The following is a 26,009-nucleotide window of genomic DNA, read 5'->3' on the forward strand; positions in this document are numbered from 1 at the left end:
ATACACATCTATAAAGTTGTAATATACATCCATAAAGTTGTAATGTACATCCATAAAGTTGTAATGTACATCTATAAAGTTGTAATGTACATCTATAAAGTAGTAATGTACATCTATAAAGCTGTAATGTACATCTGTAAAGTTGTAATGTACATCTATAAAGTAGTATTATACATCTATAAAGTAATTATACATCTATAAAGTAGTAATATGCATCTATAACGTTGAAATTTACATCTATAAAGTAGTAATATACATCTATAAAGTAGTAATTTAAATCTATAAAGTTGTAATATACATCTATAAAGTTGTAATATACATCTATAAAGTAGTAATTTAAATCTATAAAGTTGTAATATACATCTATAAAGTTCTAATATACATCTATAAAGTTGTAATATACATTTGTAAAGTTTTAATGTATCTACAGTATATAAAGTTCTAATGTACATCTATAACGTAATATGCATCTATAAAGTTGTAATGTACATCTTTAACGTAATATGCATCCATAAAGTTGTAATATACATCTATAAAGTTGTAATATACATCTATAAAGTTGTAATATATATCTATAAAGTTGTAATGTACATCTATAAAGTTGTAATATACATCTATAAAGTAGTAATGTACATCTATAAAGTTGTAATGTACATCTATAAAGTTGTAATATAATCTATGAAGTAATTATACATCTATAAAGTAGTAATATACATCTATAAAGTTGAAATATACATCTATAAAGTAGTAATGTACATCTATAAAGTTGTAATGTACATCTATAAAGTAGTATTATACATCTATAAAGTAATTATACATCTATAAAGTAGTAATATACATCTATAACATTGAAATTTACATCTATAAAGTAGTAATATACATCTATAAAGTAGTAATTTAAACTATAAAGTTGTAATATACATCTATAAAGTTGTAATGTGCACCTATAAAGTTGTAATTTAACCTGTACGGATGTAATATACATCTATAAAGTTGTAATATACGTTTGTAAAGTTTTAATGTATCTAAAGTATATAAAGTTCTAATGTGCATCTATAAAGTTGTAATGTACATCTTTAACGTAATATGCATCCATAAAGTTGTAATATACATCTAAAAAGTTGTAATATACATCTATAAAGTTGTAATGCACATCTATAAAGTTGTAATATACATCTATAAAGTTGTAATGTACATCTATAAAGTTGTAAGATACATTTATAAAGTAGTAATGTACATCTATAAAGTTGTAATGTACATCTATAAAGTTGTAATATAATCTATGAAGTAATTATACATCTATAAAGTAGTAATATACATCTATAAAGTTGAAATTTACATCTATAAAGTTGTAATGTACATCTATAAAGTTGTAATGCACATCTATAAAGTTGTAATATAATCTATGAAGTAATTATACATCTATAAAGTAGTAATATACATCTATAAAGTAGTAATGTACATCTATAAAGTTGTAATGTACATCTATAAAGTTGTAATATAATCTATGAAGTAATTATACATCTATAAAGTAGTAATATACATCTATAAAGTTGAAATATACATCTATAAAGTAGTAATGTACATCTATAAAGTTGTAATGTACATCTATAAAGTAGTATTATACATCTATAAAGTAATTATACATCTATAAAGTAGTAATATACATCTATAACATTGAAATTTACATCTATAAAGTAGTAATATACATCTATAAAGTAGTAATTTAAACTATAAAGTTGTAATATACATCTATAAAGTTGTAATGTGCACCTATAAAGTTGTAATTTAACCTGTACGGATGTAATATACATCTATAAAGTTGTAATATACGTTTGTAAAGTTTTAATGTATCTACAGTATATAAAGTTCTAATGTACATCTATAAAGTTGTAATGTACATCTATAACGTGATATGCGTCTATAAAGTTGTAATGTACATCTTTAACGTAATATGCATCCATAAAGTTGTAATATACATCTAAAAAGTTGTAATATACATCTATAAAGTTGTAATGCACATCTATAAAGTTGTAATATACATCTATAAAGTTGTAATGTACATCTATAAAGTTGTAAGATACATTTATAAAGTAGTAATGTACATCTATAAAGTTGTAATGTACATCTATAAAGTTGTAATATAATCTATGAAGTAATTATACATCTATAAAGTAGTACTATACATCTGTAAAGTTGAAATTTACATCTATAAAGTTGTAATGTACATCTATAAAGTTGTAATGCACATCTATAAAGTTGTAATATATATCTATAAAGTTGTAATATACATTTGTAAAGTTTTAATGTACAAACCCTGTTTTCATATGAGTTGGGAAATTGTGTTAGATGTAAATATAAACGGAATACAATGATTTGCAAATCATTTTCAAACCATATTCAGTTGAATGCACTACAAAGACAACATATTTGATGTTTTAACTCATATTTCTTTTATTTTTTCAAATAATCATTAACTTAGAATTTCATGGCTGCAACACGTGCCAAAGTAGTTGGGAAAGGGCATGTTCACCACTGTGTTACATCACCTTTTCTTTTAACAACACTCAATAAACCTTTAGGAAATGAGGAAACTAATTGTTGAAGCTTTGAAAGTGGAATTCTTTACCATTCTTGTTTTATGTAGAGCTTCAGTCGTTCAACAGTCCGGGGTCTCCGCTGTCGTATTTTACGCTTCATAATGCGCCACACATTTTCGATGGGAGACAGGTCTGGACTGCAGGCGGGCCAGGAAAGTACCCGCACTCTTTAACACGAAGCCACGCTGTTGTTACACGTGGCTTGGCGTTGTTTTGCTGAAATAAGCAACATATGGATGACAACATATGTTGCTCCAAAACCTGTATGGACCATTCAGCATTAATGGTGCCTTCACAGATGTGTAAGTTACCCATGCCTTGGGCACTAATACACCCCCATACCATCACAGATGCTGGCTTTTACACTTTGCGCCGATAACAATCCGGATGGTTATTTTCCTCTTTATTCCAGAGGACACCATCTCCACAGTTTCCAAATATAATTTGAAATGTGGACTTGTCAGACCACAGAACACTTTTCCACTTTGCATCAGTCCATCTTAGATGAGCTCGGGCCCAACGAAGCCGGCGGCGTTCCTGGATGTTGTTGATAAATGGCTTTCGCTTTGGATAGCAGAGTTTTAACTTGCACTTACAGATGTAGCGACCAACTGCAGTTACTGACAGTGGTTTTATGAAGTATTCCTGAGCCCATGTGGTGATATCCTTTACACACTGATGTCGGTTTTTGATGCAGTACCGCCTGAGGGATCAAAGGTCCGTAATATCATCGCTTACGTGCAGTGATTTCTCCAGATTCTCTGAACCTTTTGATGATTTTATGGACCGTAGATAGTAAAATCCCTAAATTCCTTGCAATAGCTCGTTGAGAAATATTCTAAAACTGTTCGAAAATTTGCTTACAAAGTGGGGACCCTCGCCCCATCCTTGTTTGTCAATGACTTAGCAATTAATGGTAGCTGCTTTTATACCCAATCATGGCACCCACCGGTTCCCAATTAGCCCGCACACCTGTGGGATGTTCCAAATAAGAGTTTGATGAGCATTCCTCAACTTTATCAGTATTTATTGCCACCTTTCCCAACTTCTTTGTCACGTGTTGCTGGCATCAATTCTAGTTTATCAGTTTTAACTTCAAATATGTTGTCTTTGTAGTGCATACAACTGAATATGGGTTGAAAATGATTTGCAAATCTTTGTATTCTGTTCATATTTACATCTAACACAATTTCCCAACTCATATGGAAACAGGGTTTGTACATGAATTCATGTTCCTGTGTGGCCCGCTAGCAAAAGCATCAAGGGACCAGTACCGGCCCCCGGACCCATGCTTGGGGGTCACTCGTCTCATTAATTGTTTAAAAAGTGACCTGTGTCAAACTTAGATTGTTTCTTCGACGCAGAGGGAAGTTAGCACGAGCGAGACGTGAATGTGAGTACATCTTTAAATTTATTTATACACTATAATACAAAACAGGGAAAACAAGGCGGATAATAATCCAGGCTATGAAACACAAACAGGAAACAAATACACTTGCACGATGGCATGAATAATGGACATAAACAAAAAGACTTAGCACAAAGGCAATTGACTATGAACTATAAACAAAACTTAAGTGACAAAAAACTGTGAATGAGGGCATGAAGGTAGGAACAGCATGGGTAGGGTGTGTGAAGATGCCAGACTGAACACTTGGCAACTACCGGTTTAAATAATACCAATGATAATTACAAGCAGGTGTGAAAACTGAGGACAGGGGCGTGACATGACAGGTGAAAAGTAATGAGTTGGCATGGAGACGAAAACAAACCGGGAAGTGCCAACACAGAACTAAATGTCCAAAAAAAACCTAAACATAACCTGGCCAAACATGGCAAAAACCAAAACATAATCTTACAGGCGTGACAACTTGAATAGTGATTTATTTTACACAACACACCATTTGTATCCCTAAAACCAAGAAGAAGAACACACTTTAATGAGTATTCTTTGCCAGAAAGATAACCCTTGAGTTCACTCATTGGCTGTACTTGGTTGGCACTATTTATTTGGCCTGAGAATGATATCAAATAATAGTTCAAATAAGTAGAATAAATATTCATTTATGGACAGAATTTCTAGGCGCAGTCAAGGCGTTGAGGGGTTCCGGTTTGGTAGCCGCAGGATTAGGTCTCTGCTTTTTGCAGATGATGTGGTCCTGATGGCTTCACCTGACCGGGATCTTCAGCTCTCGCTGGATCGGTTCGCAGCCGAGTGTGAAGCGACCGGAATGAGAATCAGCACCTCCAAGTCCGAGTCCATGGTTCTCACCCGGAAAAGGGTGGAGTGCCATCTCCGGGTTGGGGAGGAGACCCTGCCCCAATTGGAAGAGTTCAAGTACCTAGGAGTCTTGTTCACGAGTGAGGGAAGAGTGGATCGTGAGATCAACAGGCGGATCGGTGCGGCGTCTTCAGTAATGCGGACGTTGTACCGATCCGTTGTGGTGAAGAAGGAGCTGAGCCGGAAGGCAAAGCTCTCAATTTACCGGTCGATCTACGTTCCCATCCTCACCTATGGTCATGAGCTTTGGGTCATGACCGAAAGGATAAGATCACGGGTACAAGAGGCCGAAATGAGTTTCCTCCGCCGGGTGGCGGGGCTCTCCCTTAGAGATAGGGTGAGAAGCTCTGCCATCCGGGAGGAACTCAAAGTAAAGCCGCTGCTCCTCCACATCGAGAGGAGCCAGATGAGGTGGTTCGGGCATCTGGTCAGGATGCCACCCGAACGCCTCCCTAGGGAGGTGTTTAGGGCACGTCCAACCGGTAGGAGGCCACGGGGAAGACCCAGGACACGTTGGGAAGACTATGTCTCCTGGCTGGCCTGGGAGCGCCTCGGGATCCCCCGGGAAGAGCTAGACGAAGTGGCTGGGGAGAGGGAAGTCTGGGTTTCCCTGCTTAGGCTGTTGCCCCCGCGACCCGACCTCGGATAAGCGGAAGATGATGGATGGATGGATGGAATATTCATAGTAACACTTATTTTTACATGAACATGTAGTTATTTGATACCTTACAGCAGTGCTGTCCAAACTTTTCCCACGGAGGGCCACACACACGGAAAAATGTAAGCAAAAATTGTTCAAACCATACCAAAATAAGTGAATTTTGTTTTGTTTACCTTTAGGGCTCCCAGGCACCATAAAGGGTTCAGTTATTAAAATGTTAAAAACAAGTTAAATTGTCATTTTTTAAATGTTTTTATTTAACGCTTAAAGTAAATCTTTACAGTGTATCAACTTCAGGTTGATATTAAGTCATACTCGCCAACCTTGAGACCTCCGATTTCAGGAGGTGGGGGGGTGGGGCGGAGGCGTGGTTGGGAGGGGGGCGTGGTTAAAAGGGGAGGAATAAATTTACAGCCAATTCACCAACTCGAGTATTTCATATGTATATATATATATTTTTACATAGTGAATTTATATATATTTATTTTATTATATATATAAATAAAAGAAATAGTTGAATTTCAGACGGCACCTGTCAAATACACAGTAATAAAAACACAGTTGTTCTACTAACTTTACTGTGCTTGCTGGTTACTAAAAAAAAAAAAAACAACACTTACTTTTCACTGTTTGAGTAACGTCACTTCCGAGTTTCCAGAAGATGGCGCCAGTATGGGCTTTGGCCGGCCGTCTCTCGCTGTCAGCTCTGTTCGTTTTTGTGTTGTTTGCGTCTATTTTCGTTTCTGTCAGCTCACCGCTTGTGTATGACCGCCAAACACTGTTGGATATTTGCACCTCTTCCACTGATATGATCAACTTCGACGTTGGTTTTTCGACGTCCCAGTCAGCTTTTTCACCTGGCCGGATTCCTGCTTTCCTTTCCCCCGCCACCTGAGGGCCCCACCTGGATTAGCTGCGCCAGGTTCGAACGTTTGAACGCAAGATCTTTGACAAACAAAACGCTTATCCTGAAGGATTTCTTCACTCCCCGCGGACTTGTCTTCCTCTGTGTGACGGAAACATGGCTGAGAGCCGGTGAGTCCGCCCCTCTTAATGAACTTCTGCCTCCGGAGTGTTCCTACTTTAATTCTCCGCGGTCGTCCGGTCGAAAAGGAGGAGGATTAGCAGTCGTTTTTAAAAATGACTTTAAATGCCGTCAGATCCGACTGCAATCCTCCTTTTCAAGCTTTGAACTGTGCATCTTTGAGCCGGCTAAATTTCGGGAGATTTTTGGGAGAAAATTTCTTCCGGCAGGTTTTCGGGAGAGGCGCTGAATTTCGGGAGTCTCCCGGAAAATCCGGGAGGGTTGGCAAGTATGTATTAGGTAAATAAAATAAGGTTTTATGCCTTTTCTGTCAGACAACTTAGTTTTTTTTATAATAAAACTGAAATATGCAGTATTTCCCCCGCTGCCCAAAACATTCAGAAAGCAATGTTTGATGTAAAGTAATTAGAGCCTTAAAAAGATCATTAATGCAGGACACCATTGATTGTGATTCATTATTATTTTGGAGTAATCACAGTGAAAAGATAAATAAAATACCATTAAATATATTTTGGATCCAAAAGGTGCCCATCTCATAAAGTGATGCATTTTTATTAGGTTTTTTTTTCCACTTTCAACACTTAAGTTACGAGATCAACTTCAGACATAGCTGTCGATTTTACGTTTGAACTATTATTTTGTTTGTTTTATGCTCTTTTGTCAAAGAAAATGTTGATATTTTTATATGGCAATCACACAATATATGCACTATTTTCCACATAAAACATTTTCAAGTGAAATTATTGAAATAATTGGAGCCTTGAATAGGTCAATAATTCACTTTTTTTTTTTGGAGCAATGGCAAAAAAACAAAAACAAAAATATAGACAAAATTTAAAAAAACAGCCTGCACTGGCAGCTTTGTGTCAACATTGCAACTTTTTTTTCAATGTTTTTTAAAATGCTTGCAATAGCATTTCCAGAATGTGTGGCGGGCCAGTAAACAATTAGCTGTGGGCCTCAAATAGTCCCCCGAGCCGCCCTTTGGACACCCCTGCCTTACAGCAATATTTCATGCCGTTTGTCCTGCTAAATGAGGACAAACTTTTTTTTTAAATGTCATTGTACAAAAAAAAAAAGAACATTTCCCAACTCAGTTGTTTCTGGAGAAAAGTGGAGCTAATGAGGTTGACATACAAACTCTGTCACCTACTCCTTGTGAAAAGAGCAGAGCAATTAAGGGAGACTTTTAAGGGAATAAGCGGTAGGAAAAGGATGGCTGGATATTTCAAAAAGCCGCCATGTTTTTCTCCTCCGAAGCGGCGCGCCTGTTGTACCACAAGCGGCCGCTAGAGGGAGGCAGAGTTCAGGTATAAAGTGAGCCGTTCAGGGACCGCTGCCAATTGATGCACGCAGACACTCTTTGGATCACTTACTACCTGTTTTATTTTTTATATACATATATATATATATATATATATATATATATATATATATATATATATATATATATATATAAATATATGTATATGTATGTTTGTGTATATATATTTATATATATATTAATGTGTATAAATATGTATAATAAATTAAAGTACTCACGATTGTCACACAAACACTAGGTGTGGCAAAATTCTCTGCATTTGACCCATCACCCTTGATCACCCCCTGGGAGGTGAGGGGAGCAGTGAGCAGCAGCGGTGGCCACGCCGGGGAATCATTTTTGGTGATTTAACCCCCAATTCCAACCCTTGATGCTGAGTGCCAAACAGGTAGGTAGTGGGTCCCATTTTTAGAGTCTTTGGTATGACTCGGCCGGGGTTTTTGAACTCACAACCTACCAATCTCAGGGCGGACACTGTGTGTAAATATACAGCTGTGTGTGTATGTATGTATATATATATATATATATATATATATATATATATATATATATATATATATATATATATATATATATAGTGTGTGTATGTATATAGATATGTGTGTATATATGTATATATATGTATATGCATATATATGTGTGTGTGTATGTGTATAATGCATATATATATGTGTGTATATTTGTGTGTGTATATATATATACATATATGTATACGTATATATATGTATATAGATATATACACAAATATATGCCATCCATCCATTTTCTACCGCTTATTCCCTTTTGGGGTCGCGGGGGGCGCTGGCGCCTATCTCAGCTACAATCGGGCGGAAGGCGGGGTACACCCTGGACAAGTCGCCACCTCATCGCAGGGCCAACACAGATAGACAGACAACCTTCACACTCACATTCAAACACTAGGGCCAATTTAATGTTGCCAATCAACCTATCCCCAGGTGCATGTTTTTGGAAGTGGGAGGAAGCCGGAGTACCCGGAGGGAACCCACGCATTCACGGGGAGAACATGCAAACTCCACACAGAAAGATCCCGAGCCTGGATTTGAACCCAGGACTGCAGGAACTTCGTATTGTGAGGCAGACGCACTAACCCCTCTGCCACAAATATATGTGTATATATATATATATATATATATATATACACGTTTATATACATATATATTTGTGTATATATATATCTGTCTATATGTGTGTATATAAATAGATATATATATAGGTAAATTATATAATTGACTACACTGTACATACTATATTATACTGTACTGTAAATAGTATAGCATATATATATAAATTATGTAAATATAATAAATACAGGTATATGTTTAAAATATACTGTGTGTGTGTGTGTATATATATATATATACAGTATATCGTGTTTGTTTATGAATACATATACATACTAATGTGTGTGTGTGTATATATATATATATATATATATATATATATATATATATATATATATATATATATATATTTTACCCGACTATGTTGAGTGTCTGACAGTCCCATTGTGAAAGAATCAAAGAGGAAGCAAGCACGATGCAGTTTCACAACGACAGAGGTGCCAGAAAGTATTGGTTTCGTGTGTGTGTGTGTGTGTGTACTTTCTTGGGCGGGGGGGTGCTCGTAAGGACGAGACATGAGTGATTTTTGAGTGGGAAAAGATAACAGCACACGTGCGTGTCACTGCTGCTCCTGTTGAGACCTTTATTGTTTGTTTGCACACACACACACACTCCCTTGGTCACTCAAGAGGTTAAGGGTCATTATCAAGCTGGTGAAGAGAAGTGCAATGGGGCCTTCTTCACGATCCAGTGCTCAAGATTTTTTTTTTAAAAAGGCGAGAAATGGCAAAAAAAAAAAAAAGCTGCATACAAAGCGACCCAATCCACAAACCCAAAAGACACGAGCCAATAAACCAACGAGTCATTTGCACTCAAACTAATTGCACACGTGCTAAAAGGCACAGTAAGCACAGACACTCGTAGACATATTAGCATATTAGCGTGTAGCGACGGCTTGCTAGTATTTCATTGCAGCCTCGCACTGAAATCCTCTTAGCGGCTAAATTAGCCAGCAGGTGTTCACCTGTTGCAGCGGCCAATGGCGATACTAGACGGATGGTCGATGATATATTGCAAAGGAATTTTACCAACTCCTTAAAATGTGGGAAAAATAGTAATGGGGAGTAGTAGTTTTTGCCAACAGGCTCCGCCCACTACGAATGGGTATGAACAGGCACTGACCAATCGGGCTCTTCGGGGTGTCAACGTTGTCATTTCTACTAAACGGGATCCTGATCGAATTTTGTGCAGCCTATTTATAAACGTTTCGGATCAAAGTTTGGCGCTGTGCCACGCCCACATCATACGGCGTTGACAAAATTCCTTCGACCATCCTGGTTTTTTATAGGACTCCTGAATGACAGGTTCTAGACGGATGGTCAAGGATATATTGCAAAGGAATTTTACCAACTCCTTAAAATGTGGGAAAAATAGTAATGGGGAGTAGTAGTTTTTGCCAACAGGCTCCGCCCACTACGAATGGGTATGAACAGGCACTGACCAATCGGGCTCTTCGGGGTGTCAACGTTGTCATTTCTACTAAACGGGATCCTGATCGAATTTTGTGCAGCCTATTTATAAACGTTTCGGATCAAAGTTTGGCGCTGTGCCACGCCCACATCATACGGCGTTGACAAAATTCCTTCGACCATCCTGGTTTTTTATAGGACTCCTGAATGACAGGTTCTAGACGGATGGTCAAGGATATATTGCAAAGGAATTTTACCAACTCCTTAAAATGTGGGAAAAATAGTAATGGGGAGTAGTAGTTTTTGCCAACAGGCTCCGCCCACTAAGAATAGATATGAACAGGCACTCACCATCTGTGTAGGATCTGTCATTGTAACTGCGACTCACTCGGTCAAAGTCCTTAGAAGGAATTTGTTGAAGTACGACCCCTGGTTTTGGCCTAAAAACAGCCCACGAAAATCTGGTGAAAAATGGAACCCGTCGGTCCAGATTGACGTGTCGCCACGAAAACGTCCCTCGTGACAGGACGCACGTAAAAGTCTCAAGAACTTCAATGTGAAAACAAACAGGAAGTCGGCCATCTCTTTTACAATCGCTATGTGATGTGGGAAAAATGGTAATGGGGAGTAGCAGTTTTTGCCAACAGGCTCCGCCCACTAAGAATAGATATGAACAGGCACTAACCTTCTGCCTAGTATCTGTCATTGTAACTGCGACTCACTCAATCGGAGTTTGTTAGGGTACGACCCCTGGTTTTGGCCTAAAAACAGCCTTCAAAACCCTGGAGTAAATCGAGCCCCCCGGGCCAGATTGACGTATCACCACGAAAACCGCTGGAGATGTCCCTCGTGACAGAACGCACGTAAAAGTCTGATGTGAAAACGAATAGGAAGTCGCTCGTCTTGGTGTTGGTAGGACTCCTTTACCAACGCCATAAGATGTGGGAAAAATGGTAATGGTGAGTAACAGTTTTTGCCAACAGGCTCCGCCTACTACGAATAGAAATGGCACTGACAAATCGGACACTTCGGGGGTGTCAACTTTGTCATTTCAACCAAACGGGATCCAAATCAGATTTTGTGGATTTAGTGGCGAACCGGATCAAAGTTTGCGACTTCCTGTTCATTTTCAAATATGGGTTCTTGAGACTTTTACGTGCGTCCTGTCACGAGGGGGCGTCCCCGGGTGATTTTGGGTACGACGCGCGACTCTGGCCCCAGGGCCTCGGGTTTTTCCCAACTTTGCATTATGCAACAGTCGCTGACGTCGCCGAGTGCCCGCCGGCCGCTGGAGACACGGGCGGCGACGGGTGCCGCCTCCCTGCCACCGCTGGAAGCCCGGCCACCTGCTAGGTGCAGATGGCGCGTCCCGCCCCTGCCCCTGCCCCTGCCCCCGCCGACACCTGCCGCCCAGCGCACTAAATGGCCGGGGCGCCGCGGGGGGTCGGGCCGCCACAAAGCAGGCAGTGAAAGTGCTAGCCGGCAGATGGCAGGCTTCGGAGCAGGGTTGAAGTGCTGACGCGGGCTTTTGCAGGCTAAAACGCTGACACGTGAATTATGCTATTTATTATGCTAGCTTTATAACAGGAACGCCACCATTAGCTCGGCTTTTAGCTTTCATTGTCAACGTAGCACACTTAAAAGCTAACTTGTAGCTGATTGCTCCCACCCCCTGCGGTTTTTCTTCCCCCGGCCGCACACACACGCACACACACACACACACACACACACACACACACACATTATCATTTGGGGACCAACTTGTTGTTCAGTACTTGTGGGGACCGCCCTTTCTACAGGTTGTGGGGGCATAAAAAAAAAATTAGGTAAAATGGCCACTGCCTAATTAGCTCATACACGTCTTTAAATCTCTGGATTGATGAAGTGATGTGCTGTTCATACTTACTGGGGTCCCTGGGGAAAAAGAGTTAATATGGTTCATGAGGACCAAATTTCAATCATTTTGCATAATTCACACACATTTGTTCGTGACTACTGAGGACCATTTTAAAAATAAATATTTAAAAAAGTTCAAAGTAGATGTTAAACATGTTTACTTTCCAGTAAACATTTTATGGGCCAAAGCTTAAAAATCACTTAGGCATCTTCAGAATGGATCTGACTATCATTTAAAAATGTTTCTGTTTTTTGGTCCCCATACCTTTAGAAGTCCCCTAAAGGTGACTGTGTAAACAGAGCCATGTCCCCATTAAGTCAGCATTGCCAGAACACACACACACATACTGGTTATCATTTGGAATGGGGACCAAGTTTTTGTTCAGTACTTGTGAGGACCACCCTTTCTACAGGTTGTGAAGGCATAAAAAAAATTAGGTAAAATGGCCAATGCCCAGTTAGCTCATAAACGTCTTTAAATGTCTGGATTGATGAAGTTATGTGCTGTTCGTACTTACTGGGGACCCTGGGGAAAAAGATTTAATATGGGTCATGAGGACCAATTTTCAATCATTTTGCATAATTCACAAACATTTGTTCGTGACTACCAAAGACCATTTTAAAAATAAATAAATAAAAAAGTTCAAAGTAGATGTTAAACATGTTTACTTTTCAGTTAACATATTTTATGGGCCAAAGCTTAAAAATCACTTAGGCATCTTCAGAATGGATCTATCATTTAAAAATGTTTCTGTTTTTTGGTCCCCATACCGTCAGAAGTCCCCTTAAAGTGAGTGTGTAAACAGAGCCATGTCCCCATTAAGTCAGCATTGCCAGAACACACACACACACACACACACACACGTTATCATTTGGAATGGGGACCAAGTTTTTGTTCAGTACTTGTGGGGACCAACCTTTCTACAGGTTGTGGAGGCATAAAAAAAAGAGGTAAAATGGCCACTGCCCAGTTAGCTCATTCACGTCTTTAAATCTCTGGATTGATGAAGTGATGTGCTGTTCATACTTACTGGGGACCCTGGGGAAAAAGATTTAATATGGTTCATGGGGACCAAATTTCAATCATTTTGCATAATTCACAAACATTTTTTTGTGACTACCGAGGACCATTTTAAAAATAAATAAATAAAAAAGTTCAAAGTAGATGTTAAACATGTTTACTTTTCAGTAAACATATTTTATGGGCCAAAGCTTAAAAATCACTAAGGCATCTTCAGAATGGATCTGACTGTCATTTAAAAAGATTTCTGTTTGTTGGTCCCCATATCGTCAGAAGTCCTCTAAAAGTGACTGTGTAAACAGCACCATGTCCCCACTAAGTCAGCATTGCCAGAACACACACACACACACACACACGTGCGTGCGCACACACACACATATACACACACACACACACACACACACCACACTCGCGACCCCAGTCTCCCCGGAGACCGGGGCTGTGCGGCCGGAATGTGGCTAACAGTCCGGCCTACAGGCTTGTTAAACATCACTTTCGTTTTGTTTCCTTCCCGCCAACAAACAAGAGCTGGTCTTGTAGCTGCAACACTTTATTGATGGAGGAACATTCCGGAACTCTCGGTGGAACGTGGTCCAACGAAGCAGAGCAGTTTGATAACGCTTACTTTAACCTCCGATTCTGTTTCTTGTTGTCATGTTTACTTCATTCCAAATGTGATGGCAATACAAAAAATGATGTAGCCACCATGTTAGCATTAGCATGATAACTTTTGCAGCCGATTTAAAAGTGGTACACCTCAGAGTCATATAAGTTAGCACTTGACACCTGCTAGCTGTTAGCATGCTAACTTCTTTAAGCCATTTCTGTAGATGTACACCTCAGAGTCATAAGTTAGTACTTGACACATGCTAACTTCTTTTCAAGACAATTTTGCAGTCGTACACGTCAGAGTCATACAAGTTAGCACTTGACACATGCTAGCTGTTAGCATGCTAACTTCTTTAAGACCATTCTGTAGATGTACACCTCATAGTCATATAAGTTAGCACTTGACATATGCTAGCCTTATTATGCTAACTTCTTTTAGCCAATTCTGTAGATGTACCCCTCAGTGTCATATAAGTTAGTACTTGACACATGCAGTAGTATGCTAACTTCTTTAAGACAACTTTGCCGTCGCACACCTCAGTCATCTAAGTTAGCTCTTGACACATGCTAGCTGTTAGCATTCTAACTTGTTTAAGCCAATTCTGTAGATGTACACCTAAGAGTCTTATGAGTTAGTATTTGACACATGCTAACGTTAGTGTGCTAACTTCTTTAAGACAATTTTGCAGTCATACACCTCAGAGTCATCTAAGTTAGCACTTGACACATGCTAGCTGTTAGCATTCTAACTAGCTTAAGCTAATTCTGTAGATGTACACCTCAGAGTCATATAAGTTAGCATATGACACATGCTAGCTGTTAGCATGCTAACTTAAGCCAATTCTGTAGATGTACACCTCAGATTTCTATAAGTCAGTACTTGAGACATGCTAACGTTGGTGTGCTAACTTCAAGACAATTTTGCAGTCATACACCTCAGTCATAAGTTAGCACTTGACACATGCTAGCCTGAGTATGCTAACTTCTTTAAGCCAATTCTGTAGAAGTACACCTCAGATTTCTATAAGTTAGGACTTGACACATGCTGACGTTAGTATGCTAACTTCTTTGAGACAATTTTGCAGTCGTACACCTCAGTCATATAAGTTAGCATTTGACACATGCTAGCTGTTAGCATACTAACTTAAGCCAATTCTGTAGATGTACACTTTAGATTTCTATAAGTTAGTACTTGACACATGCTAACGTTAGTATGCTAACTTCTTTAAGACAATTTTGCAGTCATACACCTCAATCATATAAGTTAGTACTTGACACATGCTAGCTGTTAGCATGCTTACTTTGCTGACATTAGCACGCTAACTTTTTTAAGCCACTTCTGCAGTTGTACACCACAGTCGTATAACTTTATACTTGACACATGCTAGCTCTTGGCATGCTTACTTTGCTAACATTGGCATGCTAACTATTTTAGCCACATCTGCAGTTGTGCACTATAGTCATATAACTTAGTACTTGACACATGCTAGCTGTTAGCATGCTTGCTTTGCTAACATCAGCGTGTTAAACTTTTTTAGCCACTTGTACAGTTGTACACCTTAGTCATATAACTTCGTACTTGACACATGCTAGCTGTTAGCATGCCTAATATGCTAACATTACATTGCTAACTTGGTTTCTCCAATTCAGCAGATGTAACTGACAGATTTGAATCTTCTCTGTTCCTGCAGCTAAAAGTTCGTATTATCCCGACTTGGACGAAGAGATCGACTTTATCCACTCCTACATAGAAAAGCAGGAAGTGTCGGCGATCGAACGTCCAAAAACACAATTCCGAGATCCCGGTGAGAACTTCTCCCAAACGAGTTCTTCTTCTTCTTCTTCTTCTCTGTGATGTTAAGTCCGTGTTTCTCCCCGCAGTTTCCTCCTCCAACGGCGGAAATTTACCGGACGACTCCAAACAGGAGCAGTCGGTCCAAGATGGCGCCCCGTCAGGAGGCCGCAACCAGACCGCCGCCAGCCGAGGGGGCGTGGCCAACACCTCCACGCCGCAGCCCCGGGCCGGCGGCGTGGCGGGGCGGGCGGGGCCTCGCGTGGAGACGGCCCACAAGGACGACAGGGTTGTCGTCAGTGAGTAACTTTTTATAAACGCTTTTGGTGCGATAAAGAATATTTTACTTTGCAGTAGTACATGAGTGATGTAGTGCATGAGTGATGTAGTGCATGAGTGATGTAGTACATGAGTGATGTAGTACATGAGTGATGTAGTACATGAGTGATGTAGTACATGAGTGATGTAGTACATGAGTGATGTAGTGCATGAGTGATGTAGTACATGAGTGATGTAGTACATGAGTGATGTAGTACATGAGTGATGTAGTGCATGAGTGATGTAGTGCATGAGTGATGTAGTGCATGAGTGATGTAGTACATGAGTGATGTAGTACATGAGTGATGTAGTACATGAGTGATGTAGTGCATGAGTGATGTAGTGCATGAGTGATGTAGTACATGAGTGATGTAGTGCATGAGTGATGTAGTGCATGAGTGATGTAGTGCATGAGTGATGTAGTGCATGAGTGATGTAGTGCATGAGTGATGTAGTACATGAGTGATGTAGTACATGAGTGATGTAGTGCATGAGTGATGTAGTGCATGGGTGATGTAGTACATGAGTGATGTAGTACATGAGTGATGTAGTGCATGAGTGATGTAGTGCATGAGTGATGTAGTGCATGAGTGATGTAGTACATGAGTGATGTAGTACATGAGTGATGTAGTGCATGAGTGATGTAGTACATGAGTGATGTAGTACATGAGTGATGTAGTACATGAGTGATGTAGTACATGAGTGATGTAGTGCATGAGTGATGTAGTACATGATTGATGTAGTGCATGAGTGATGTAGTGCATGAGTGATGTAGTACATGAGTGATGTTGTACATGAGTGATGTAGTACATGAGTGATGTAGTACATGAGTGATGTAGTGCATGAGTGATGTAGTGCATGAGTAATGTAGTACATGAGTTATGTAGTACATGAGTGATGTTGTACATGAGTGATGTTGTACATGAGTGATGTAGTACATGAGTGATGTAGTGCATGAGTGATGTGGCGCATGAGTGAAGTAGTGCATGAGTGATGTGGTACATGAGTGATGTAGTGCATGAGTGATGTGGTACATGAGTGAAGTAGTGCATGAGTGATGTGGTACATGAGTGAAGTAGTACATGAGTGATGTAGTACATGAGTGAAGTAGTGCATGAGTGATGTGGTACATGAGTGAAGTAGTGCATGAGTGATGTAGTACATGAGTGATGTAGTACATGAGTGATGTAGTGCATGAGTGATGTAGTGCATGAGTGATGTAGTGCATGAGTGAAGTAGTGCATGAGTGATGTAGTGCATGAGTGATGTAGTGCATGAGTGATGTAGTGCATGAGTGATGTAGTGCATGAGTGAAGTAGTGCATGAGTGATGTAGTGCAAGAGTGATGTAGTACATGAGTGATGTAGTACATGAGTGATGTAGTGCATGAGTGGTGTAGTGCATGAGTGATGTAGTACATGAGTAATGTAGTACATGAGTGATGTAGTACATGAGTGATGTAGTGCATGAGTGATGTAGTACATGAGTGATGTTGTACATGAGTGATGTTGTGCATGAGTGATGTAGTGCATGAGTGATGTAGTACATGAGTGATGTAGTACATGAGTGATGTAGTGCATGAGTGATGTAGTGCATGAGTGATGTTGTGCATGAGTGATGTGGTACATGAGTGAAGTAGTGCATGAGTGATGTAGTACATGAGTGATGTAGTGCATGAGTGATGTCGTACATGAGTGATGTCGTGCATGAGTGATGTCGTACATGAGTGATGTAGTGCATGAGTGATGTCGTACATGAGTGATGTCGTACATGAGTGATGTCGTACATGAGTGATGTATTACATGAGTGATGTAGTGCATGAGTGATGTAGTGCATGAGTGATGTATTACATGAGTGTGATGTATTACATGAGTGATGTATTACATGAGTGATGTAGTGCATGAGTGATGTAGTGCATGAGTGATGTAGTGCATGAGTGATGTAGTACATGAGTGATGTAGTGCATGAGTGATGTAGTGCATGAGTGATGTAGTACATGAGTGATGTAGTGCATGAGTGATGTCGTACATGAGTGATGTAGAACATGAGTGATGTCGTGCATTAGTGATGTCGTACATGAGTGATGTAGTGCATGAGTGATGTAGTGCATGAGTGATGTCGTACATGAGTGATGTCGTACATGAGTGATGTCGTACATGAGTGATGTATTACATGAGTGATGTAGTGCATGAGTGATGTAGTGCATGAGTGATGTATTACATGAGTGATGTAGTGCATGAGTGATGTAGTGCATGAGTGATGTAGTGCATGAGTGATGTAGTACATGAGTGATGTAGTGCATGAGTGATGTAGTACATGAGTGATGTAGTGCATGAGTGATGTAGTACATGAGTGATGTATTACATGAGTGATGTAGTACATGAGTGATGTAGTGCATGAGTGATGTAGTGCATGAGTGATGTCGTACATGAGTGATGTCGTACATGAGTGATGTCGTGCATGAGTGATGTAGTGCATGAGTGATGTATTACATGAGTGATGTATTACATGAGTGATGTAGTGCATGAGTGATGTAGTGCATGAGTGATGTAGTGCATGAGTGATGTAGTACATGAGTGATGTAGTGCATGAGTGATGTAGTGCATGAGTGATGTATTACATCACTCATGTACATGAGTGATGTAGTACATGAGTGATGTAGTACATGAGTGACATCATTGATCAACAAGTGTTTCACTCCTCTTAGCCTGCTTTCCATTGACAGGCTGCATATATCCTGCACTGTCGTTGTAAACCTTCATGATCTCTAATGATATCTCTTTATTTCCCAGTCATCATCTCACTCTTTGTGGCTGTGGGCACCGTCGCCTTGCTGCTGGCCACCGTTTGCTACGTCAAGTAAGCATTCAGGATTCCATTATGTCACCTCATCGTGTACATTGTTTGACATGTACAATGCGTACATTTTGTGTTATCATGTACATTGTTTGACACCATTGTGTACATTATGTGACATCATCGTGTACATTATGTACACGATGTCACATAATGTACACGATGATGTCACATAATGTGTGATATGGATATTATGTGACATCATCATGCATATACATTGTGTGACATCCTTGTGTACATCATGTGACATCATCATGTACATTGTGTGACATCATCGTGTACAACATGTACATTGTGTGACATTGTGTACATTGTGTGACATGTACATTGTGTGACATCATCGTGTACATCATGTGACATAATAATGTGCATTATGTGACATGTACATTGTGTGACATCGTGTACATCATGCGACATCATTATATACATTATGTGACAGGGTACATTATGACATGTACATTGAGTGACATCATCGTGCACATTATGACATAATTTGGTACATCATGTGACAATCGTGTACATCATGTGACATCATATGACAATCGTGTACATCGTGTGACATCTTTATATGACATAATCATGTACATCATGTGACATCATCATATGACAAAATTGTGTACATCATGTGACATATGACATAATCGTGCACATCATGTGATGACATAATCATGTGACATCATCATATGACATAATCATGTACATCATGTGACGGCGTCATATGACATTGTGTACATCATGTGACTATATGACAATCGTGTACATCATGTGACATCATATGACATAATCGTGTACATCATGTGACATATGACATAATCGTCTACATCATAATAATGTACACCATGTGACGTCATGACAGTCGTGCACATCATGTGACGACATCATATGACAATCATGTGACATCATCATATGACATAATCATATACATTATGTGACAACATCATATGACATTGTGTACATAATGTGACGACATGACATAATCGTGTACATCATATGACATCGTGTACATCGTGTGACGACATGACATAATTGTGCTCATCATGTACATCATTATATACATTATGTGAAAATGTACATTGACTGATATTGTGTACATTAAGACATAATCGTGAACATCATGTGACATTATATGACATAATTATGTGCATCGTGACATCATAATATGACATAATCGTGTACATCATGTGACATATGACATAATCGCGTACATCAAAATAATGTACATCATGTGACATTATGATATAATCGTCGACATCATGTGACGTCATATGACATAATCGTGTGCATCATGTGATATCGTTATATGACATAATCATGTACATCATGTGACGTCATCATATGACATAATCGTGTACATCATGTGACGACATGACATAATCGTGTACATCATAGTGTACATCGTGTGACGACATCATGACATAATCGTGAACATCATGTGACATCATCGTGTACATCATGTGACGACATCGTGTACATCACATGACATCGTGTATATCATGTGACATCATATGACATAATAGTGTACATCTTGTGACATATGACATAATTGTGTACATTATGTGACATGACAACCGTGTACATCATGTGACGTCATCATATGACATAATTGTGTAAATCATATGACAATCGTGTACATCATGTGACGACATAGTATGACATTGTGTACATCATGTGACGACATGACAATCGTGTGACGACATCATGACATAACTGCACATCACGTGACATCATCGTGCACATCATGTGACGACATCAGGACATAATCGTGTACACCACATGACGTCATCGTGCACATCATGTGACATCATTATATGATAATCGTGTACATCATGTGACACCATATGACATAATTGTGTACATCATAATCATGTACATCATGTGACGTCATATGACATAATCGTGCACAGTATGTGACGACATAAGCCATAATCATGTACATCATGTGGCATCATCATGTGACATAATCATGTACATCATGTGGCATCATCATGTGACATAATCGTGTACATCAGGGGCCCCCACACTTTTTCTGCAGGCGAGCTACTTTTCAATTGACCAACTCGAGGGGATCTACCTCATTGATATATATATCATTTATATTTATTTATTTATGAAAGATACATTTTTGTAAACAAGTTAAATGTGTTTAATGATAATACAAGCATGTGTAACACATATAGATGTCTTTCTTTCACGAAGACAGGAATATAAGTTGGTGTATTACCTGATTCTGATGACTTGCATTGATTGGAATCAGACAGTAATGATGATAACGCCCACATTTTCAAATGGAGGAGAAAAAAAGTTGTCCTTTCTGTACAATACCACATGAAAGTGGTTGGTTTTTGGCATCTAATTCATCCAGCTTCCATACACTTTACAAGAAAAACATTGGCGGCAAATTCCGTAGCTTGCTTGATTGACATTCAAGGCACCCGAGGGTCTTGTGAGATGACGCTGGCTGCTGCCAGTTCATTATTATGAAAAAATGACAGAGAGGAAGGCGAGAAACACTTTTTATTTCAACAGACTCTCGCGCCGTACCTTCCGTCAAAACTCTAAAGGCCGACTGCACATTTCCTATCTTCCCAATAAAAGCCCTGCTGCATGCTGCCTGCGCTAACAAAATAAGAGTCTCGGAAAGCTGGCGTGCACAAGTGATGTGCACGCCAGCTTTCTGAGGGATCGCTTGTGCACGCCAGTTTTCCGAGACTCTGTATTTAGTTAGCGCAGGCAGCATGAAGCAGGGCTTTTATTGGGAAGATAGGAAATGTGCAGTCGGCCTTTAGAGTTTTGACGGAAGGTACGGCGCGAGAGTCTGTTGAAATAAAAAGTGTTTCTCGCCTTCCTCTCGGTCATATTTTCATAATAATGATCTTGCAGCAGCCAGCGTCATCTCACAAGACCCTCTGGTACCGTGAATGTCATTTAAGTGACGTCTTGGTGAAGATTGATGATCACTCATTTTTAGGTCTATTTTTTTTTAAAAGCCTGGCTGGAGATCGACTGACACACCCTCCGCGGTCGACTGGTAGCTCGCGATCGACGTAATGGGCACCCCTGGTGTACATCATGTAACGACATATGACATAATCATGTACATCATGTGACATCATCATATGACATAATGGTGTAGGTCACGTGATGAACAGACTAACTCCCGCTGCCCCCCGCAGGTTGCAGAAAGAATCGCGTCTGACGCAGAAAGTGGACTATCCTGCCTTCAGAGGCGCGGGCGTGACCTCCGCTAACCATCTTAATAAATCGGTCGGTGTCAAGGAAAACTTTTTGCTTCCAAGGAAGTTTTTATGAATATTTCACATCAATTCCTTTCTTTTGCAGCTTGGAGATAAAAGTTTGGCCCAAAGTGCGCAAATGTATCATTACCAACACCAGAAACAACAGATGCTCTCTATGAAGTATGACATCATCTCCTTTCATTCTATTACGTCATCATCATCATCCTCATCATCATTCTGATTCTTCTGTCTCCACTTGTCAGTCACAAACCAGAGCAAAAAGTCATGGATGCTGAAGTCACTTCAGATGAAGAAGAGGCGGGAGACTTTACAGTCTACGAATGTCCTGGACTTGCACCGGTCAGTACACACACACACACACACACACACACACACACACACAACTATGATAAACTGTCATAAATATAGAAAATAGTTTGTAATGTAATAATGTTATAGAGGAACTGGGTCATAATAATGTAATATTCATGATATTATGAATATAAAAAATTGGTTGTAATAATATACTTCATATAAATTCAGCAGGTTATGATGTAATAATAATGGTTTAATATATGACATGTTATGATAATGGGATAATGTAATATAAGACATGTCATAATGATGTAGTGATGTACTGACGGAATAATGTTTATATTTGAAAATATGTAAACAATAATTACAACAAAGTTTTTTTTCTTTTGAATAAATCATAAAAAAAATGTAAACGAATAAAATACAACTTTCTGGATTTATAAAAAATAGGGTGTTTGTTTATTTTTTGTTAAAATTTTTTAGAAAAAAGTTCAATTCAAAATATTAAAAAACTAAGTTATATACAATAAGTTCATTTTGGTGTTTTATTATGAATTAAACAATTTAGAAAAGTGTAAACAATTAGATTTTTTTGTTTTTAATTAAAACCATTAAAAATGTTAAATACATTTTTAAAATATAAAAAGCAGTAATAAATAATAAATAAATACTAAACAATTTTCTAAAAACTTAAAAACAGTCACTTTTTATTTTTATTTTAAAAAAACAATAAAAAAAGTTAAATGAATACAAATGAACAAAAGCAAAGTAAATGAAAATAAATATTTTAAATAAAATAAACAGTCACTTTATTATTTTGTGATTAAAAAACATTTTATAAAAAATAGGTTACTCTCTTAAATAAATTTAAAAAACTCATAAAAACAACAATGTAGACAATTAGATAAATAGAATAAAATAATTTTATACAAACATTTTAAAAATAAAAATATTAAAAAACTAATTTATATACAAAAAGTTCATTTGGGTGTTTTATTTTGAATGAAACAATTTAGAAAAGTGTAAATATTTTTTTGTTTTTAATTAAAACCATTAAAAATGTTAAATACATTTAAAAAAGATTAAAACATATGAAACTAAAAAGTCACTTTTGTTTAAATGCAACTAAATAAACAATTTTCTAAAAACTTAAAAACAGTCACTTTGTTTTTTATTTAAAAAAACAATACAAAGTTAAACGAATAAAAACAAAGTAAATGTAAATGAATATTGTTTTGAATAAAATAGTCAATTATTTTGTGATAAAAAAAAATTTTATTAAGAAAAAGTTACTCCGTTAAATAGATTTAATTAGATAATTAGAATGAAATTATTTTATATAAACATTTTTAAAATAGATAAATAGAATAAAATGATTTTATATAAACATTTTTAAAATAAAAATATTAAAAAACTAAGTTATATACAAAAAGTTCATTTTGGTGTTTTATTTTGAATGAAACAATTTAAAAAAGTGTGTGTTTTTTTTTTTTAACTAAAACCAAAAAAAATGTTAAATACATTTTAAAAATATCAAAGAAAAATGTATTTTTTTGTTTAACCAAAACAATTTATAAAAATGTAAACAAATACATTTAAAAAAAGATTAAAACATATATGAAACTAAAAAGTCACCTTTGGTTTAAATGCAACTAAATAAACCATTTTCTAAAAACTTAAAAACAGTCACTTTGTGTTTTTATTTAAAAAAAAAACATAATAAAAAACTTAAAAGAATAAAAATAAACAAAAACAAAGTAAATTTAAATAAATATTTTTTAAATAAAAGTCACTTAATTATTTTGCGATTAAAAAAATTGTATTAAAAAAGTTACTCTGTTAAATATATTTAATTAGATAAATAGAATAAAATGATTTGATTTAAACATTTTTAAAATAGATAAATAGAATAAAATGATTTTATATAAACATTTTTCAAATAAAACTATAAAAAACTAAGTTATATACAAAAAGTTCATTTTGGTGTTTTATTTTGAATGAAACAATTTAAAAAAGTGTAAATATATATATATATTTTTTTATTAAAACCATTAAAAATTTTAAATACATTTCAAAAATATAAAAAAGCTGTAGTTTTTTCTTTAACCAAAACAATTTATAAAAATGTAAACAAATTCATTTAAAAAAAGATTAAAACATATATAAAACTAAAAAGTCACCTTTTGTTTAAATGCAACTAAATAAACAATTTTCAAAAAACTTAAAAACAGTCACTTTGTGTTTTTATTTAAAAAAAAAACTATAATAAAAAACTTAAAACAAAAATAAACAAAAACAAAGTAAATTTAAATAAATATTTTTAAATAAAATAAACAGTCACTTTATTTTTTGTAATATAAAACATTTTACAAAAAATAAGTTACTGTTAAATAAATACAAAAAAACTACATACAAACTACAATGTAAACAACTATAAAAATAAATGTGCGTGGATCAATAATCAGTCTTTCCTGTCTTCCACAGACTGGTGAGATGGAAGTGAAAAATCCTTTATTTGATGACTCCGGCTTACCTTATCAGGGCCAGCCAAAGTGAATGCTACACACACACACACACACACACACACACACTCGCACACACACACACACACACACACACACTGCATGCACACGAATGAAGGATCCCGGCATATGATGAGATGATTAAAATATATATATAAATATATATATATACATATATATGTATGTCTAAAAACATACATCGTTTCTCTCTTTGGCCCTTTACACGCAATCCCGCTTTTATTGTGAAAAGTTTGCTTCCTCTTTGTGACTATTTGCTTCGTTTTTCTTCCTTTTTTTTAAAGTCTTGTTTGTCCACCACATTAAATTTTAAGCTCTTTATAAGTTGCAATTACTCTCCTACACACACACATACACACACACACACACACGCAGCAAGGTAATATACATAAGTGGTAGAACAGGTGCGCTCCCTGGTTTTGTCATGCGTAGCTTGCAGCTAAACCACATTCAGCAGATAGTTGGGACATTTTTCCATCGAGTCCTCAAATCTACATTTAACCTTCATGGCAGACTCGCTGGTTGATTGTTCCGCCCCTTTAAGAGACGTACACTATATTGCCAAAAGTATTTGGCAACCCATCCAAACGATGACAATCAGGTGTCCTAATCACTAGGCCCGGTGTATCAAATCAAGCACTTAGGCATGGAGACTGTTTCTAAAACCGTTTGTAAAAGAATGGGCCGCTTTCAGTGATTTCCAGCATGGAACTGTCATAGGATGCAACCCGTGCAACAAATGCGGTCGTGAAAATTCCTCGCTCCTAAATATTCCAAAGTCAATTTCATTACAAGATTAAAGTTGCAAGCAGCGATGGACGGGAGTGACTTTTGCTGGTGTTTCCTGCCTTTACCCATTCAACATATCTTTACCTGCACATTACCTACCTTCCCTGCATCCTAGGGTCACACTGGTGCTTCTTTCTGTCACCCATACACGGTGGTGCTTCCTGCCATCACACAG

The 26,009-nt window shown here is 37.5% G+C and overlaps 1 protein-coding gene across 1 annotated transcript in view; it reads left to right on the forward strand.

The window, feature by feature from the left end:
• Positions 1-25,369, forward strand: part of npdc1a (neural proliferation, differentiation and control, 1a) — a 59,865-nt gene extending 34,496 nt beyond the window's left edge. Inside the window, exons 3-9 of the mRNA XM_061907932.1 lie at positions 15,680-15,793; positions 15,870-16,079; positions 18,891-18,957; positions 22,128-22,218; positions 22,294-22,370; positions 22,454-22,550; positions 24,990-25,369. Of these exons, the coding sequence (XP_061763916.1) occupies positions 15,680-15,793; positions 15,870-16,079; positions 18,891-18,957; positions 22,128-22,218; positions 22,294-22,370; positions 22,454-22,550; positions 24,990-25,061 (728 nt within the window). The 3' untranslated portion in view covers positions 25,062-25,369. The remainder of the gene's footprint in view (positions 1-15,679; positions 15,794-15,869; positions 16,080-18,890; positions 18,958-22,127; positions 22,219-22,293; positions 22,371-22,453; positions 22,551-24,989) is intronic.
• The last annotated feature ends 640 nt before the right edge of the window (positions 25,370-26,009 follow it).

Source organism: Nerophis ophidion, linkage group LG08 (genome assembly GCF_033978795.1).
Source record: "Nerophis ophidion isolate RoL-2023_Sa linkage group LG08, RoL_Noph_v1.0, whole genome shotgun sequence".
In the NCBI taxonomy this organism is placed as follows: Eukaryota; Metazoa; Chordata; class Actinopteri; order Syngnathiformes; family Syngnathidae; genus Nerophis; species Nerophis ophidion.